We start from the raw sequence: 18725 nt of genomic DNA, 5'->3' as shown, positions 1-18725 counted from the left end.
CGGAAAGTATTGAAAGAAGCATTCATAATATACGAAATATTCTTCAACAATTGATAGGACCATAATTCAAGACTAGCAAGATAAAGCTTCTCCAGAAAGCCAAAACAGCTAGGTAGAGGAGAGACATAGAGGCGCCACCGCCATATACAGCTCCCAAAAAGCTCCCATTGACCTAAAACTGCAGCAGAGATCGGAGCGAACAAACTCTCCACAGCATGAATCCAAAATAAAGACCGACAGGGGGAGGGACAATTCCACGAGCAGCAGATGAACTGACGACGCAATTGTCACGACGACTGATCATGGGCGATGGTAAGGAGTTGCAGATCCAAGAAGACGGTTTGGCAAAGCTTTCGCTGCTGGTAATTCTAGCAGCCACATCACTCGAAGGCTGAGTTGATTCACTTTCTGACTCACTTCATCTCTCTTCCTCCATATTCAAATCAAGATTTTCACATCCGGCAATACAGAGTGACTCTCAAGTGAGTCAGATATTCCATACTTCGGGGCAAAGATCACAGGCTTTTACAACCTACGATCTTCAATTTTCGAAGGCTTCTAAGACCTAGCATATCTTGGCACAAACATTCAAGATTTTCACAATCAATAACGAATAAAGCAAGACCCCAAACACCCTATTCCACCATCTACGCTTCTGCTTGGTGGTTAGGTATAAACATCCAAGGCTGATCATTTCAGCAACCCTTCGAATCCATCAGAAAGTATATATAGAGCTTGCAAGTTTTGTAACTTGCAAACAGAATTGGGGAGTCTTGACTTCTTTTTATCCCAAGAAATATCGAGATAAATGCTTACTATGATGGAAAACTCATCTCGAGACAACGATAATGCAAGATCATGCATCTTGAAGGCAGAGATGAAACCCATGTACTCATAATCTTGGAAAAAACATTTTAATAGCAACATCTTCCAACTTTCCATTTCCGTTTGATGAAGATTCAATGAGCCCTCGTACCATCCAAAAATACAAATGCCATCTTTCTCCTTTTCTTAATTCAATTCCATTCCTTGTCATGGTAGGATAGACTTGATTTGTCGAGGAAAAGTTGCGCACCAGCACCCAAATCAATCTTTGCTGATATAGAATGTTTAGTGGATTTGTTCATGGTAGGATAGACTATGTAAAATCTGAAGATTAAATTAAAGCAAGTTCCGGCCAGGAACATGCCTGAATTTAGCCTAAAGATTATATTATTGAATTTTCTTAGTTATTTTTTAATTTCCTTTTTATTTTTTTAGTTGTTTTGAGATATTCTATAAATATTTTTAGTTTGTGTTTTGAGGAGGACATAAATATATAAAAATAATATATATTTAAGATAAATTTAGAATAAATTTTTATTTTTTATAAAATAAAAATGATAGAAAAGTTTCGGTCTCTTCTTTTATAAAATCGTAACCAATCGTGTTAGCTTAGCATCATTAAAATTTAAAACGGAGAATAATCCTATTTTTATTATAAAAAAAGAGAGCCTCATGACAGTGACGTGGCATCATTCTCAGAGACAAAAGGAACCCAAAAGAAAGACCCAATGCGGAAGCGACTAGTGAACAAGCATGAGCTCAGCCAGTGTGAGCCCAGATAAGGCCACTGCTAACAACCCTATAAAGCACCCAAACAGCCGTATCGCAGTATTGACTTCTCACTTCACCACCACCATGTCCTCCGAGAAAGACGCCGCTCTGGCCGCCGCTGCGGCGCCTCGCTCCGCCGATTCCCCCACCATGTAATTCTCAAACACCGCCTCTCTCTTACTTTAGTTAAGGTAAAATGAATTTGAACCTGGTGATTTAATTTTGACCCTTTTTTTCCTTGCAGATTTGACAAAATTATTAACAAGGAGATCCCAGCTAAAGTTGTTTATGAGGATGATAAGGTACTTATTGATTATCCTTTTGATGTATTAAATTAAGGTTTGTTTTGGGTTTTTGCTGGGGTTGGTAGAGATTTTTACCTTTAGTGGACAAATTTGTTCTTTGTTAAGGGATTGTGTGCACATTGACTGTTGGACTATTGTATGATTAGTGCAAAATTGGGTTTAATTAGAGACTCTAAACCCTGATTGCTGTTTATCACAAAGTGGGTTTGCCTGAAAATGATGTTTTTTAATAGGTTTGTAGCTTCATATTTTGGCAATCTTGATTAGCATGCTATTTTGCCTAGAAAATGATTGTTTAGGTTGTTGGGATCGGCTATTTGTTTTCTGTTTTGATTTTTATTGTCTGTTTCTTTTACTAGGTTCTTGCTTTTAGGGACGTTGCTCCTCAAGCACCTACGCACATTCTACTTATTCCAAAAGTCAGGGATGGTTTAACTGGACTATCCAAGGTAATCCTTGCGCGCTGTAGATTTCTTGTATCGTGGTGGTTTAGCTTTGACAAATTTCTACATGTGTTGGCTTTTATCTTTATGTAGTCGCTTACCATTTATAAGTGATCTAAGGCATTTTGTTTAAATCCTCTCACCAGCTAGCTGCATGTGATGAGGCAAATTTCATTGATGCCTAAATTGCTAAACTTGATGTTCGTGGTCGATCAGCTTAATTTGTTCTTGCACCGAGTAATATTTTTGGATAAGTATGGCCAACTGAATATGTTTAGCTGTTAGTTTTGATTCTTGCTTTGTTTTTGTGCTCTAAAAAATTATTGATTCATGGATTTCACAAAAATATACGGTGTTAGAAATTTCGTGTAGCATGAAGTATCGATGAATGCTAAAAATGAATTGTCTTCTTTGTGGCCATGAAACGGAAAAGGATTTGTGTATCTCTCTGCGTTGGTAGTCTTGTAGGATAGTGGAATAAGGAGAGAATATTTTCTGCTCTCTTGTAAATGACAGGGCAGAGACAGAACCATAATATAAGCATACTTATTTCTTGTTGAAGAAAAAATGCCATCATCTTTTGTTGCCATATTAGTCCACAAATAAACTACGAAATTCATCATTTTTTTTTTCTGGATTATGACAATAGCTTTCTGATTATACCTTATGGACTTTCTACATTAGGCTGAGGAGAGGCATTGTGAGATTCTAGGCCAGCTGCTTTACACTGCCAAGCTCGTCGCAAAGCAGGAAGGGCTTGAAGATGGTTATAGGGTTGTGATCAATGATGGACCAAATGGATGTAAGTGGCCTTTCCCTGTGCTTAAAGTGGAACTGCTTCTAATTGAAGCTCAATTTCAAATATTCAAGTGAATTATTTTGGATGCTGTTTTCTTCTTTTCTGAAGCAAGCACATTTTCTTGTAGCCCAATCTGTCTATCACCTTCATCTTCACCTCCTGGGTGGACGTCAAATGAACTGGCCTCCTGGCTAAAGATGGATTTCAAGCACAAGGAGCCAAGCAGCGGGCGAAGATTTTCAATTTATGGCTGTATCGTTTGCCTCATTGGGTAACACCCAAAAACAGATTTCAAGAACCAGTATCTGGCAATTTATCTAAATAATGTTGGAAGATATTGAGGAGTTGTGTTAATCAGCTGAGCTACAAGGGCAAAAACTTATTTATGGAATCCATCTCGACTAAAAAATTATCTTAGAATGATGGTTTTTTATCAATTGTTGGAGCCTCTGTGAAAATTTAGCTCTGAACTTGAAGCTAAAGAGCTCTGTTGCTGCTAAGGCCAATCTGATGGACTAAGCTGCTTGCAAGTTTAGTTTCTCCTCCAGATTTTGGGGAAAAAAACATTATGCTCTCCGAATTGAATTTTTGCAGCCTGTCAATTGCTTGTAACTAATTAACTTGTAACTTGAAGCGGTCAAATTTACCCACAATCTAATTAACTTGTAACTAAGGAATTAAAAAAAAAAAAATTAACTTGAACATCATTTCAAATAAAAATAATAGATCAAAATTGTTACTCATATATAGCCCTTTTCTAAGACAGACTCGACTATGGTGGTGACAGCCGTGATCCGCACAAAACACCATTTAAGCTAGAAATTTGATGATTTAATAATAGTCTTCGTGCAAAAAGCATAAAGCATCTACCACCCATTTATAGAGATGAAAATACAATAAAAAACTTGAATCCAGTATAATTATTGGCGGACGATTCTCGAATTCTAATAATCACAGGCACACACGACTGCTTTATTATATCTGCATTGCTGTTTTTGTGTGTGTTTGATAGTTAATAACGATTGCTTTTTAAATAATTTTTCATGTTAAAATACATCTTAATAATTTTTTTTATTTTTTTAAAATTATTTTTAACATCAGCACATCAAAACGATCTAAAACATATAAATCATATTAAATTTTAATAAAAAAAAAAATTGAATTTTATAGGACCGTGGACCGCGTTCCCAAACACCCTCTTTATAGTAGTATAATATTTTTACACCCTTGAAAACCCTATATACAGAGTGAAGTAAAATGTAGTCAGCATAGCAAGGTCCCCAGTTATTTACAGTGTAGCTATGACCCCAGTTGAAACTTCCTAAAAGTTATCGTTCTTGAGTGCCCTCAAGACAGGGTCATCGAATAAAATCCTCGTCACTGGCCAGTTCATTCAATTCATCAAGTATTGATTGGTTAGTCCTTTTTCGAGACTGTCTTCTATGCTTCTTGGGCTCCAGGCGTGGTTCTTCTTGCTGGACACCCATGTCTCCAGTCTTGTACCTGCGATACTCAGAATTCAGATAACTTGAACAAGAATATGGGCAAAAGTAGGCTACACTGACAGCAAACCAAGCCAGAATAATGGAAATCAAGCCTGAATTAATGATAACAAGCTAGAGGGGGCAGAAGTATAGAAGAAGGTTCTTTTGCTATTAGTAATTAGGTTATCAACAACTGGTAGGCATTCATTGTAACAAAAAAATTTGCCAACTTCTTACGATGCTTGTTACAGCATCTACTCACTGTAGCGGTATTTTCAAAACACTTTGTAAACTGAACACGCATCATTACAAGCAAGGTCCCCATACTCATTTACTACTGAAATAGACGTACCTTACGTTATCCTCCCTTTTGGTTCCAAATGTCCTTAACTGAAATTCCTCCCTGATTTTGATCTCATCAAGAAGCTGAAAATACAAGGGATACCTTTCCCAATCCCCTTTCACTATGCACCCAGGTTCGCCAACATGCAAGCAATCTTTGAATGTGCATTTAGCCGGTTCATTGACACTAAGCACTGTCCTTATCTGTAATTAACAACATTGTCGCACCCCAAAAAAATAAATCATCTACCCATTTTCAATTGCGGGTTCGACTGGCGAATTTTTTTTATTTTTGGTTTTTTTGGAGTCGCCACCTAGTATTTTGGTCACTAGGAACCTAACTGGTCTCAGAGATCGGGTACGGAGACTGGTTGCGTAAAGGGAAGGTATTAGCACCCCAAATACGCCCTACCTAAGGTAAGCTGCATTGTTTTATTATCTGATAAAAACTAAGGTGTTATTATACTTCTAGTCGTTGGTCTGTTTATGGTTCAAGAAAAATCCTCCTCGGTAAGAAGGTCTCTTATCTTATCGGATAAAAATCCTAACCGTTCTAACGTCCATACCAAAATTTTATTAATAATACTTAGGAATACGTTTTACGTATAAATTCGTAATCCCAAATATTAAAATAAGACAAAAAGATTTTTTTTAGAATTTTTGAAATATTGGCCTAGTTCTCATGGCTTGAATAAACTGGTTATTAAAGCCAAAATGCATGTTAATACATATATTGTTTTGAAAATTTTCTTTGTTGTATGAAAATATGATGTTATAATATTTATATGTATATATTGGAGAGACTAGGCCGTATTTTAAAAACAAAAACAATTTTTGGAAAATATTATTTTTTTTTTTATGCTTTGGCGAAAATCAGGTATTTTAATACTGAGCTGTATCCTTACGGTATAAAAATACAACCCAATATTAATCCATTTTGATAAAAATATGCAGAAAAATCAACAACATTTTTAGGGACTTTTTAGAATTTTTTGAAAGCAAAAACATTTTTTATTCTGAAAAATCTTTGATGTTTTGACGAAAACCGGGTATTTATAACACTGGTTTTGTATCTTTACAGTATAAAAATACAAACCAGAATTAAAACATTTTTGACAAACATATGCAGAAAAATCAACAATATTTTTATTTTTATTTTTTTTCGAAATATTTTTTTATATATATAAATACATTTTTTATATATATAACATATATACACATATATAATAATAATAATAATAATAATAATAATAATAATAATAATAATAATATAATATAATTATAATATATTTATATATTAAAAGGGCTGGGGCCGGCCCAAACTAAACTGGGCCGGACCCAGCCCACAAGCGTTGGGCCGACCTCGGCCCAACAAGTACCGGGCCGACCTCGGCCCAAAAGTACTGGGCCGAACTCGGCCCAAAAAATAATTAACCTCGGTATGGGCCGGACCCCGGCCAGACCGCCGGACTGGGCCAGATCTCTCTGGCCCGGTCCACATAATTCTGGGCCAGACAACATCTGGCCCAGAGGAATTAAAAAAACGCAGGGGGGGGGAATTATTTCCCCCCCTCGTCCCCTGCATGCAGAACGCCTCTGCATGCAGGAGACGAAATTTAAGAAACAAAAAGAAAAAAAATGTGCAGGGGGGAGAGAAGCGTACCTGGCACGGCGGAGACGACGGCTTGGTGGCGGTGCTGCTGCGGAGACGGTGGCAGCTTGGCTTACGGACGGCGGTTCAGGCGGTTTTCTCTCTCTCTCCTCCCTTCGGGTCTCTCTCTCTCTATTCCTCTCGGGGTCTCCTCTTTCTTTCTTTTCGGTTTTCTTCCCTATTTATAGGGGCAGAACCGTGGGGGACCATCGTTAGTGCGGTGCAACGGCTGGTCGGCCAATGCTAAAGGTGGTGGGGGCGAGGAGAGAAGAGAGGCGCGGGAAGATTTTCGAATTTTTTCGTCTTCTGTTCTGTTAAAACGGGGGAAGGAGGAAGATGAATAGTGTCTTTCAAAACGGCGTCGTTTTCGATTTTTTTTTTTTTTTTTTTTTTTTTATGAAACGGCGTCGTTTTGGGTAAAACGCGCCGTTTCATTTAAATGGCTAAACTTCAAATCAGTCCCCAAATTCGGTCCCCGCCCCTCTTGTTGGCCGCCTTTTTCACTTTGGTCCTTGGCCTCTGATTTATGCAATTGAGCCCCTAATTGATCAATAAACTTTCAATTTTCTTCAATTAAGCCCCTGAACCGAAAAATTGCAGCCCCTAATTTACGCGCCTCTTCCAATTTGGTCCCTGGTTTCGGATTTTCTTAATTAAATCCCTAATTGGCCCTTAAACTTCAATATTTATGCAATTGAGCCCCTGATTTGACCCAATAAATTCCTAAAAAATATATTTTGGCCCCAGAACTTAAATTTCTTCAAATTAAAGCCCAAATTGACTTAAAAATTAATTTTTCTTGGAATCAAATCTTCTATAAATTCAAATAAAAATCCAATTAAATCCATAAAAATCCAATTAAGTCCATAAAAATCCAAATTCGGGCTTTTCTCCTCAAAATTCAAATTTTCCTTCTCAATAGGGCTTTCATCCTTCAAGAATATACTGTCAAAAATTTAATCCTTGTATTTTTGAATTCCTTGACCAATTTTCTGACTGTTTCCTGAGCGTTTCTGCCTTCTGTTATTTTTTCTAAACTCTTTTGGCTATTTATTTTATTTTTCATGGGGACCCAAAAATGGGTTACAACAGATGCCCCCTCTTTATAATACTTACGGAGCATGGATTTTGCGCAGTAAGTGTTATAAAGATAAACCCGAAACGGAACTCCCGAAACTGATCCGGTCAAAGCTTGATTGATCTGAAACTTTGTCCTTTATAACAATCCTCCTTAGCCCCAAAAAACCATGATCGAAACTTAGTCATCTCGAGATCCTTATCCGGCGATCCTCTGAATTCTTATTTTAGTTTGATCAACATGAAAATCCATCCGAGATCCTATCTAGTGATCTTCTTTAACCAGGAATCCCATCCGGCGATTCCTTTACTCATAACCAATACAAAAATGTGTGTGTGGTCTCATTATGATGGGTGACCTGCCCGAGTGGAAAAGAGAAAGAGTGGTCTCATTCTTTGGGTGACCTACCCAGGGGAAAGGATGGCCTCATTATTATGGGTGACCTACCCAGATAAAAAAAAAAATAGAGAATGGTCTCATTCTTATGGGTGACCTACCCAGAAAATATGGTCTCATTGTGATGGGTGACCTACCCAGAAAAAGGAAGAGTGGTCTCATTGTGATGGGTGACCTACCCAGAAAAAGGAAGAGTGGTCTCATTGTGATGGGTGACCTACCCAGAAAAAGGAAGAGTGGTCTCATTCTTTGGGTGACCTACCCAGGGGAAGGAATGGCCTCATTCTTATGGGTGACCTACCCAGATAAACAAAAAAATGGAGAATGGTCTCATTCTTATGGGTGACCTACCCAGAAAAGTATGGTCTCATTGTGATGGGTGACCTACCCAGAAAATATGGTCTCATTGTGATGGGTGACCTACCCAGAAAATATGGTCTCATTGTGATGGGTGACCTACCCAGAAAAAGGAAGAGTGGTCTCATTGTACGGGTGACGAACCCAGGAAAAATGATGGTCTCATTGTATGGGTGACCTACCCAAGAAAAAAGATGGTCTCATTGTATGGGTGACGAACCCGAGAAAAGTGATGGTCTCATTGTATGGGTGACGAACCCGAGAAAAATGATGGTCTCATTGTATGGGTGACGAACCCCGAGAAAAAATGATGGTCTCATTGTATGGGTGACGAACCCCAGAAAAGTGATGGTCTCATTGTATGGGTGACGAACCCGAGAAAAAATGATGGTCTCATTGTATGGGTGACGAACCCCAGAAAAAATGATGGTCTCATTGTATGGGTGACGAACCCAAGAAAAGTGATGGTCTCATTGTATGGGTGACGAACCCGAGAAAAATGATGGTCTCATTGTATGGGTGACGAACCCAAGAAAAATGATGGTCTCATTGTATGGGTGACGAACCCAAGAAAAGTGATGGTCTCATTGTATGGGTGACGAACCCGAGAAAAAATGATGGTCTCATTGTATGGGTGACGAACCCCAGAAAAATGATGGTCTCATTGTATGGGTGACGAACCCAAGAAAAGTGATGGTCTCATTGTATGGGTGACGAACCCGAGAAAAATGATGGTCTCATTGTATGGGTGACGAACCCAAGGGGAAGAATTCTGTAAACTCCATGCTTTTCTAAGAAATGGTTTCAATATGAGGTCCCTTCTAGCGACCTTCCTTGATGAATGTCGAAGTACGAGATCCCTTCTGGCGATCTCAAATAACTTGGAATCCCATCTGGCGATTCCTTTTATTCAAAGCTGAAATATTAGGTCCCTTCTGACGACCTCCATCGAAATATGAGATCCCTTCTGGCGATCTCCTTTAGCCAAACAACTTGGAATCCTATCTGGCGATTCCTTTTATACCAAAGCTGAAATTTGAGGTCCCTTCTGGCGACCTCCATTGATGAATATCGAAAACGAGACCCCTTCTGGCGATCTCAAACAACTTGGAATCCCCATCTAGCGATTCCTTTTTATTTCAAAGCTGAAATATGAGGTCTCTTCTGGCGACCTTCATCGAAATATGAGATCTCTTCTAGCGATCTCCTTTAGCCAAACAACTTGGAATCCCATCTGGCGATTCCTTTTATACCAAAGCTGAAATTTTGAGGTCCCTTCTGGCGACCTCCATTGATGAATATCGAAAACGAGACCCCTTCTGGCGATCTCAAACAACTTGGAATCCCATCTGGCGATTCCTTTTATTCAAAGCTGAAATATGAGGTCCCTTCTGGCGACCTTCATCGAAATACGAGATCCCTTCTGTCGATCTCAACAACTTGGAATCCCATTTGGTGATTCCTTTTTACCGAATGCTGTCCATGTCGTTCTTCCTGCTGGCAGGGTTTGAAAACCATTATCTTCTCTTCTTGTTGTTCTAGAATCAACTCAATGATTCTTTCTTCGTCCATAATCTTGTTGGAATGCGCTACGATCTCCTCCTGTAACGATCCAAAAAACATATATGCAATGATTTATGATTAGATGCAATGCATGCATTCATACCTGGTTTTGAAACATAGGTCCCAGCCTCTTCTTCTAGTTCATGAGACTCCCTCTTAACATGAACTTGCTTTTGAAGTCGTATGCTGGACTTATCTCTCGTGTTGCCTATCATATTCTTGGAGAAGAAGTCTTTGACTTTCTTCAAGTAGTTCTTTTCTCAAAATGTATGACTTGTATTTGCCTCTCTGTCATGCTTTTGTCAAATGTTTTAGCTTGGTTTTCAAATCGTAGGCTTTCGTAAAACTTTTCATAAAACATCTCGTCTTGCCCCAGTGTAGGGGTGCGATCCTAGTCTGGGTTTTTATATAGAGAAGAAATTCATTTCGACTCAAAACAAAACCACCAACAAAAAAACTCTTTAGAGAGTGAAAGGACAATAATGATGTGTTTTTTTTCAAAAATGCACATTGTTTAGGATTGATAAACTCTATTTTTGTCTTGAAAGAAAATTTACAGGTGATGTATCAATTCATTATGTTATCCAGAGGTGAGGTTGTATTTCAAGGGTAGCTTTTCTTAAATTTCATATTAAACCATTTTATGATACTTTATTTGTAACCACTCAACTTGTTCCAAAAGTGCATAATCTCATCATTTATTTAAAGAAAAGGTAGGCTCAAAGACAAACACAAAAACTGGCTGACAAAATAAGCTCTGAGCTCTGAATGCTCACTAGAGAAAATAAAAAGCAAAGACAAAAGCATGCTAAGGCAAATAAAGTTGTTTTACATTTTGAAAACTACGAGAAGTTCTTGGATCAACCCGTTCTGAAACTTCTTCTAGTGTGTGGAAAGTCAACCGAGGCAATGCTTCATCTTCCTTCCCCACTTGCGTTTCCTTGTCTTCTCCTTCGATCTCGCCTTCTTCATTATTGACGACTCTTGACCAAGGTTTTCCAAACCTTTATCCCCTATCACTTTTTGTCATGACCAGGCAATGGATTTTGAACTGATATTGGGTGCGTCTTCAAATGACACCCATCCTATCTTGATGAGCTTCAACAACTTGTTCTTGAAACCATAGCACGTTTCAAGACAATGCCCGGGAAATACCAGCATGGTACTCGCAAGTCAAATCAGGCTTATACCAGATGGGGAATGGTGGCTGTAGTGGTAATGTAGGGGATAGGAGCTATTTGTCCAATGCTCAGTAGTTTGGCATATATGTCCTTTAGAGGCATGGGTAATGGCGGTAGTTGTTCTGAAAATGTATCTTGGGTTTGGTCTTTGGTGGTTGTTTGGGTGTTTGACTGGCCATTTGCTCGATTAGGGGAAAAAGGTTTGTTAAAGTTTATGTGGGCCACATGGGAGGTAGGTATTTGTGGGTTATATGAATCCGTTATCTTGTCATTGGACCCACCTTCGAAGTTGTTAACGGGACCTTTCAATTTTCTTCCAAAAAAAAACATTTGTCTCCGATGGCTCAATTATGCGTCCAACTTTAATCCCCTGCTCTATTCTTTCCGCTATGCGTACAGCATCATAGAAATGTTGAGATGAGCTACCCATTAAATGCTCATAGTAGGGTGCCTTGAATGTGTTGGCGAACAAAGTCACCATCTCCGTTTCTATCAAAGGGGGTTGCACATGTATGGCCTCGTCCCTCCACCTTTGCGCATAAGCCCTTACTGATTCTTGGCTTCTCTTTTCCATTGATATAAGACTCATTCGATCTGGAGCAATTTCCAAATTGAACTTGTATTGCTTAAGGAAAGCCTCAACTAAATCCTTCCATTTCTTGATCTTGGCATTATCCAATCTCATGTACCAACTTAGCGCCGACCCCGATAGACTATCTTGGAAAAAGTAGATCAGTAACTGATCGTCATGAATCACCTCAGCCATCTTATTGCAATAAGATCGAAGGTGAGTGTTTTGGGCATTCCAACCCAGTGTACTTTATAAACTCTGGTATCCTAAATTTTTTTGGTACCGTGATGTTTGGTACCAAGCATATTTCAGATGCTCGCATGGGGTCAAACCAGTCATTTTCCCTCGACTGCTCTTAACCTTTCTTCCAAGGCTGATATCTTGTCATCGTTCATAAAATCTGGTGGACCTATTATCGGGAGGCCTTTCCACAGTGATGTGAGCTTGAGGGGGCTGAATGGGAATGGTAGGCGCAAAGTGCTGCCCTGTCACTGAATCTGCCCCCAAGTTTTGAGATGCCCCCGGAACATGAACTGATGGTGCTCCTATAGGTGGTTGGGTAGACGTTCCCTCCCCGTTTTTTGGCTCTTAAAAGTTGCTCAAGCAGATTGGTCAGTCGAGAAACTTCATTTTTTCACGGATTCGAACTCGGTCTGGTAGTGCGACTCTAAGTGAGCTCTTTCTTCGTTTTCCATTCTTTGATCTGGATCGGGTTTGGTGGACTCTGGATGTGGGACCTATGTTTCACGATTTTGGCGATGCATGCATAGATGTGTGAGAAAAATGTATGATTGCGATGGATACATGATTGAAAAATGCCATTTCGTGATGATTTAGTGATGATGGCCATTTCGTTCACAAGTCCTGCAATTCAAAATGCAATGGGGTTTAGATTTTGTTTGGATGCAAAAGATTGTTGGAACATACACCCTAAGGATAGGTTCTAATTTCTCTATGTGAGACATAGGGTAGGTTTACTAATGGGTCTCTAAAAGAGGGTCTCTTGCTGTTTCCAGTGATCAGCCTTCGTAAAGGCGATATGGAGGTCTAGCAGATAGTGGGATGGTACATGTACCAATCACAATCAGTCTAAACACTCAGCAAAAGAGTTGGGGTTTACACAAACTTAAACCTTGACTCAAGTCATAAGGCAAGCTGCTAGTCCCCCACTTAAACTTAAAGTTACATGTGTGTGCACTCCAAAATATAATAAAAATAATAAAGTGATGCATGACTATGCCATGTATGATAGAATGTAAAGATATATGCTAAAGCTTTTAAACAAAGTATCATAATAAATAATAATAAAATAAAAAAAACAAAAACCAATAACACATAACACAAACAAACAAACAAATCAAGCTTAGTCCAAGGGTCCCCAGTGGAGTCGCCATCCTGTCGCACCCCAAAAAAATAAATCATCTACCCATTTTCAATTGCGGGTTCGACTGGCGAATTTTTTTTATTTTTGGTTTTTTTGGAGTCGCCACCTAGTATTTTGGTCACTAGGAACCTAACTGGTCTCAGAGATCGGGTACGGAGACTGGTTGCGTAAAGGGAAGGTATTAGCACCCCAAATACGCCCTACCTAAGGTAAGCTGCATTGTTTTATTATCTGATAAAAACTAAGGTGTTATTATACTTCTAGTCGTTGGTCTGTTTATGGTTCAAGAAAAATCCTCCTCGGTAAGAAGGTCTCTTATCTTATCGGATAAAAATCCTAACCGTTCTAACGTCCATACCAAAATTTTATTAATAATACTTAGGAATACGTTTTACGTATAAATTCGTAATCCCAAATATTAAAATAAGACAAAAAGATTTTTTTTAGAATTTTTGAAATATTGGCCTAGTTCTCATGGCTTGAATAAACTGGTTATTAAAGCCAAAATGCATGTTAATACATATATTGTTTTGAAAATTTTCTTTTGTTGTATGAAAAATATGATGTTATAATATTTATATGTATATATTGGAGAGACTAGGCCGTATTTTTAAAAACAAAAACAATTTTGGAAAATATTATTTTTTTTATGCTTTGGCGAAAATCAGGTATTTTAATACTGAGCTTGTATCCTTACGGTATAAAAATACAACCCAATATTAATCCATTTTGATAAAAAATATGCAGAAAAATCAACAACATTTTTAGGGACTTTTTAGAATTTTTTTGAAAGCAAAAAAACATTTTTTATTCTGAAAATCTTTGATGTTTTTGACGAAAAACCGGGTATTTATAACACTGGTTTTGTATCTTTTACAGTATAAAAATACAAACCAGAATTAAAACATTTTTGACAAACATATGCAGAAAAATCAACAATATTTTTATTTTTATTTTTTTTCGAAATATTTTTTTATATATATAAATACATTTTTTTATATATATAACATATATACACATATATAATAATAATAATAATAATAATAATAATAATAATAATAATAATAATATAATATAATTATAATATATTTATATATTAAAAGGGCTGGGCCGGCCCAAACTAAACTGGGCCGGACCCAGCCCACAAGCGTTGGGCCGACCTCGGCCCAACAAGTACCGGGCCGACCTCGGTCCAAAAGTACTGGGCCGAACTCGGCCCAAAAAATAATTAACCTCGGTATGGGCCGGACCCGGCCCAGACCGCCGGACTGGGCCAGATCTCTCTGGCCCGGTCCACATAATTCTGGGCCAGACAACATCTGGCCCAGAGGAATTAAAAAAACGCAGGGGGGGGGAATTATTTCCCCCCCTCGTCCCCTGCATGCAGAACGCCTCTGCATGCAGGAGACGAAATTTAAGAAACAAAAAGAAAAAAAATGTGCAGGGGGGAGAGAAGCGTACCTGGCACGGCGGAGACGACGGCTTGGTGGCGGTGCTGCTGCGGAGACGGTGGCAGCTTGGCTTACGGACGGCGGTTCAGGCGGTTTTCTCTCTCTCTCCTCCCTTCGGGTCTCTCTCTCTCTATTCCTCTCGGGGTCTCCTCTTTCTTTCTTTTCGGTTTTCTTCCCTATTTATAGGGGCAGAACCGTGGGGGACCATCGTTAGTGCGGTGCAACGGCTGGTCGGCCAATGCTAAAGGTGGTGGGGGCGAGGAGAGAGAGAGGCGCGGGAAGATTTTCGAATTTTTTCGTCTTCTGTTCTGTTAAAACGGGGGGAAGGAGGAAGATGAATAGTGTCTTTCAAAACGGCGTCGTTTTCGATTTTTTTTTTTTTTTTTTTTTTTTTTATGAAACGGCGTCGTTTTGGGTAAAACGCGCCGTTTCATTTAAATGGCTAAACTTCAAATCAGTCCCCCAAATTCGGTCCCCGCCCCTCTTGTTGGCCGCCTTTTTCACTTTGGTCCTTGGCCTCTGATTTATGCAATTGAGCCCCTAATTGATCAATAAACTTTCAATTTCTTCAATTAAGCCCCTGAACCGAAAAATTGCAGCCCCTAATTTACGCGCCTCTTCCAATTTGGTCCCTGGTTTCGGATTTTCTTAATTAAATCCCTAATTGGCCCTTAAACTTCAATATTTATGCAATTGAGCCCCTGATTTGACCCAATAAATTCCTAAAAAATATATTTTGGCCCCAGAACTTAAATTTCTTCAAATTAAAGCCCAAATTGACTTAAAAATTAATTTTTCTTGGAATCAAATCTTCTATAAATTCAAATAAAAATCCAATTAAATCCATAAAAATCCAATTAAGTCCATAAAAATCCAAATTCGGGCTTTTCTCCTCAAAATTCAAATTTTCCTTCTCAATAGGGCTTTCATCCTTCAAGAATATACTGTCAAAAATTTAATCCTTGTATTTTTGAATTCCTTGACCAATTTTCTGACTGTTTCCTGAGCGTTTCTGCCTTCTGTTATTTTTTCTAAACTCTTTTGGCTATTTATTTTATTTTTCATGGGGACCCAAAAATGGGTTACAACAAACATCAACGTAGAAACCAGGTGTCAACACAGCAACAATTCAACAAACACAAACCAAGCAAAACATCTAATGTAAACAATCAAACAGCAACGAACAACTCAAACCTCAGGAAAATACTGTGCAAGAGACTGCTTTGTTACTTTCAACAAACTAGGCTGGCTAAACCCAGGAGTATCAGCGAGATAACCTCCTCCACCGAGTGGAAGCAAAGAAACATTACGTGTAGTGTGCTTCCCTCTACCATTTCTCGTAGAAACTTCCCCAACACGCTGATCTTCAAACCACTTGCTACCCATTATCTAGTAAAACCACATGAACAAAACAGAGTCGTCAAACACATGCACAATTCACACATGCACAAATTCTACTTAAAGATCAAACGAACCTACAGGATTAAACCAATTATCTGCTTCATCATGCGAATTGGGTTTATTCCTCAAAGCATTAATCAAGCTAGATTTCCCAACTCCACTTGGACCCAAAATCACTGTCGTTTGATCTCTCAAAACAGAAGCCAAAGTATCAAGCCCCATTTTCGAATCAACGCTGCAAAAGAGTGGCTCATAACCCCAACTTCTCAACCTAGAGTTCCAATCACTCAACACCTGCACAAATCCAAAAATAAAAAAAACCCATCACACCCAATTAAAATAAACAACATTAAATAATCATTAACAACTAAACATTCACCATTGACCATCTTCATAAATAAATCACAAAAATCAGATTCCACGTCAACAAAAGCAATTACATCAACCATAATGATCATTAACAACACAGCACCAACCACATTCCAAGATACTTACACATCATGATCAACAACATCAACAAAAACCAAACCAAACTCCCTATCCACAATTCAATCAAACACCAACTTTAAAAACCATTAACAACCCAACGCCAACCAAATTATCGAACAAACCCAAAATCACCAGATCACCAATAGCAAAACCACCACAACCCACAATTCAACTAAACCAACCACAGATCATCAATAACTCCACATCAGCCACATTCCGAAAAAATCACATAAAATTCGAACCATAAAAATAACCAACCTCTTGATCAACAAGTTCCACTTTATTTAATGCGAGCGTTATCGGAATCCCAGTAGATTCAGCCTCAATCAAAAACCTCGTCAACACAAATGAATCCAACCGCGGCTGCTCAAGCGAAAACAGAACCAACAAATGATCTACATTCGCTACAGGAGGGTCTAAAATCTCCGAACTCCGTTGAAAAACATTCTCAATCATTCCTCTCCTATCTACCCAGTCAATTGACCCAACCATCACCTTATCACCCACCAAAACTCTCCGTTTTATCTTCTTCAACACCGCCCGAACCACGCATAGCAATTCACTTCCATTTTTACTAGAATCTTCTATCTCTCTACTTCTAGAAGGTCCGGCGGTGACAATCACGCGCATAAAGTTCGCTTGGGAGGCGGCGACGGTGCCGATGGCTTGAGAATCGGAGAGCTCGGAAGGGGTGTGGTTAGGGGAGAGGATCGGAGAGAGAGTGGAGAAGTCTTTTTTGGAATTTAGGATTTGTTTGGCTTTGAGGAGGTTGTCGTTCAGTGGAGGTTTTCTGGAGAGATTGGGCTGGTTTTGGTGTTTGAATGAGGTGATAAGGAGAGAGTGGTGGTTTTCGTGGTGGCTGAAGGGGGTTATGTGGCGGAGGAAGGTGGGAGTGCGGTGGCGGAGGAGGGAAAGGGAAGGGATTGGCATAGGTGGAGTTAGTTACACGTGATTTTGGTGGGAAATGGAGCTTGTTATGGATGTTGGGGTTTTATAGGGGAGGTTTAGGAGGTTGTTTATGGGTTAATGGTGATTGATTAAACTGATGAACACGATGATTAGTTTACTGAAGAGTGAAGAACAGTCTGGTAGCAGACTAGCTGTTAGGATTTTATCAGGTAGATCAAGGAATTGTATTGTAGTGCCTTGATTTGAAGTCAAGGACTGATGAAGTTAAGACACGTGGTTCCCTCAAGGAATTTGATTTTAAATACAGATTTGGGGCTTATGCTTCGCTGCGGCCGTGTTAAAATTCAACGACTATATTATAAAGAGAGCGAGCGTCGCTATTTTTTTCTGCATGCAATAAAATACTTGAAATGATAATTAAAAACTTGATGAATGTATTTGATAAAAAATATATATTATTATATATATTAATAGAAAAATATTGGTGTAGTTTGTTTGTCCTAATATGCCAAGAATCAACTAGTCACCCTGTTTAAATAATAATTTTATTAAAAAAATATTAACATTATTATTTTAACCCTTACCTAAACCTAGATCAAATGTGAAATAACACGCTATCAAAGGATTAAATTATGAAAACTCTCAAGAAAAAAAATAAAAAGATTGACTCTTGCCATCCTTTGAAATCGACAACCTGTATAATAGATATGATGAATAATATATATATATATATATATATATATATATATATATATATTCTTTTTAACTAAGCTATAACTAAATCTCAACTATTTTCGAGTTTGAGTAAGATAAAATTTAAAAAATAAAGAAGTTAACTCAATATTTTCACTTAATTTTATGAAAAATATTTAAGTTAAAATTTATTAATGTCGAAGCATCTTACATGACTTTTTTACGAGTCAAAAGTTAAAAATAATTTAGATTAATTTGCAAAAATAAAATATCAAACAGAATCCGATTAAAGTAGATAGAATGTGGTAAAGTAATTAAACAATATTTCAATTATTAGATTATATTAGAAGTATAGAGTTACAGAAAATTGAGAAAGTTTTACTGAAAACAAAGTTAATTTTACTGAATATTCTTCCTGCTAATGATTTCCATAATCTAATAATTGAAATATTGTTTAGAAAATTTTTGCAAGAAACCTTAAAATAAAATAAACATTACTTTATTTTAACTAATAACGTAAGATACATGTCAACTTACATCTATTTGGTAGAAAAATTTATAATGGAAAACTTGTAACTTGAAATGAGTTAAATTTTAAATTAAATTGATTTTAATATTGATTTGGATTGAGT

At 38.0% G+C, this 18725-nt stretch overlaps 2 protein-coding genes across 2 annotated transcripts; one reads left to right on the top strand and one right to left on the bottom strand.

Annotated features, from left to right (window-relative positions):
• The first annotated feature begins 1524 nt into the window (after positions 1 to 1524).
• Positions 1525 to 3574, top strand: LOC118033146 (14 kDa zinc-binding protein). The gene is made up of 5 exons (XM_035038014.2): positions 1525 to 1748; positions 1841 to 1898; positions 2261 to 2350; positions 3029 to 3146; positions 3271 to 3574. Exons 1-5 carry the CDS (start codon positions 1579 to 1581, stop codon positions 3336 to 3338), a joined length of 504 nt encoding a protein of 167 aa, XP_034893905.1. The 5' UTR covers positions 1525 to 1578; the 3' UTR covers positions 3339 to 3574.
• A 689-nt stretch (positions 3575 to 4263) lies between these two features.
• On the bottom strand, positions 4264 to 17543 carry LOC118033145 (small ribosomal subunit biogenesis GTPase RsgA 1, mitochondrial-like). The gene is given in 6 exon segments (XM_035038013.2): positions 4264 to 4513; positions 4515 to 4646; positions 4980 to 5173; positions 15796 to 15990; positions 16081 to 16296; positions 16750 to 17543. Coding segments are annotated over 6 exon segments (1458 nt in total). The 5' UTR covers positions 17422 to 17543; the 3' UTR covers positions 4264 to 4464.
• Positions 17544 to 18725: the final 1182 nt, after the last annotated feature.

The sequence above is a fragment of the Populus alba genome, chromosome 16 (assembly GCF_005239225.2).
Source record: "Populus alba chromosome 16, ASM523922v2, whole genome shotgun sequence".
NCBI classification, from domain to species: domain Eukaryota; kingdom Viridiplantae; phylum Streptophyta; class Magnoliopsida; order Malpighiales; family Salicaceae; genus Populus; species Populus alba.
Note: the sequence above shows the minus strand (reverse complement) of the source record. Positions and strands in the feature narration are given on the sequence as shown.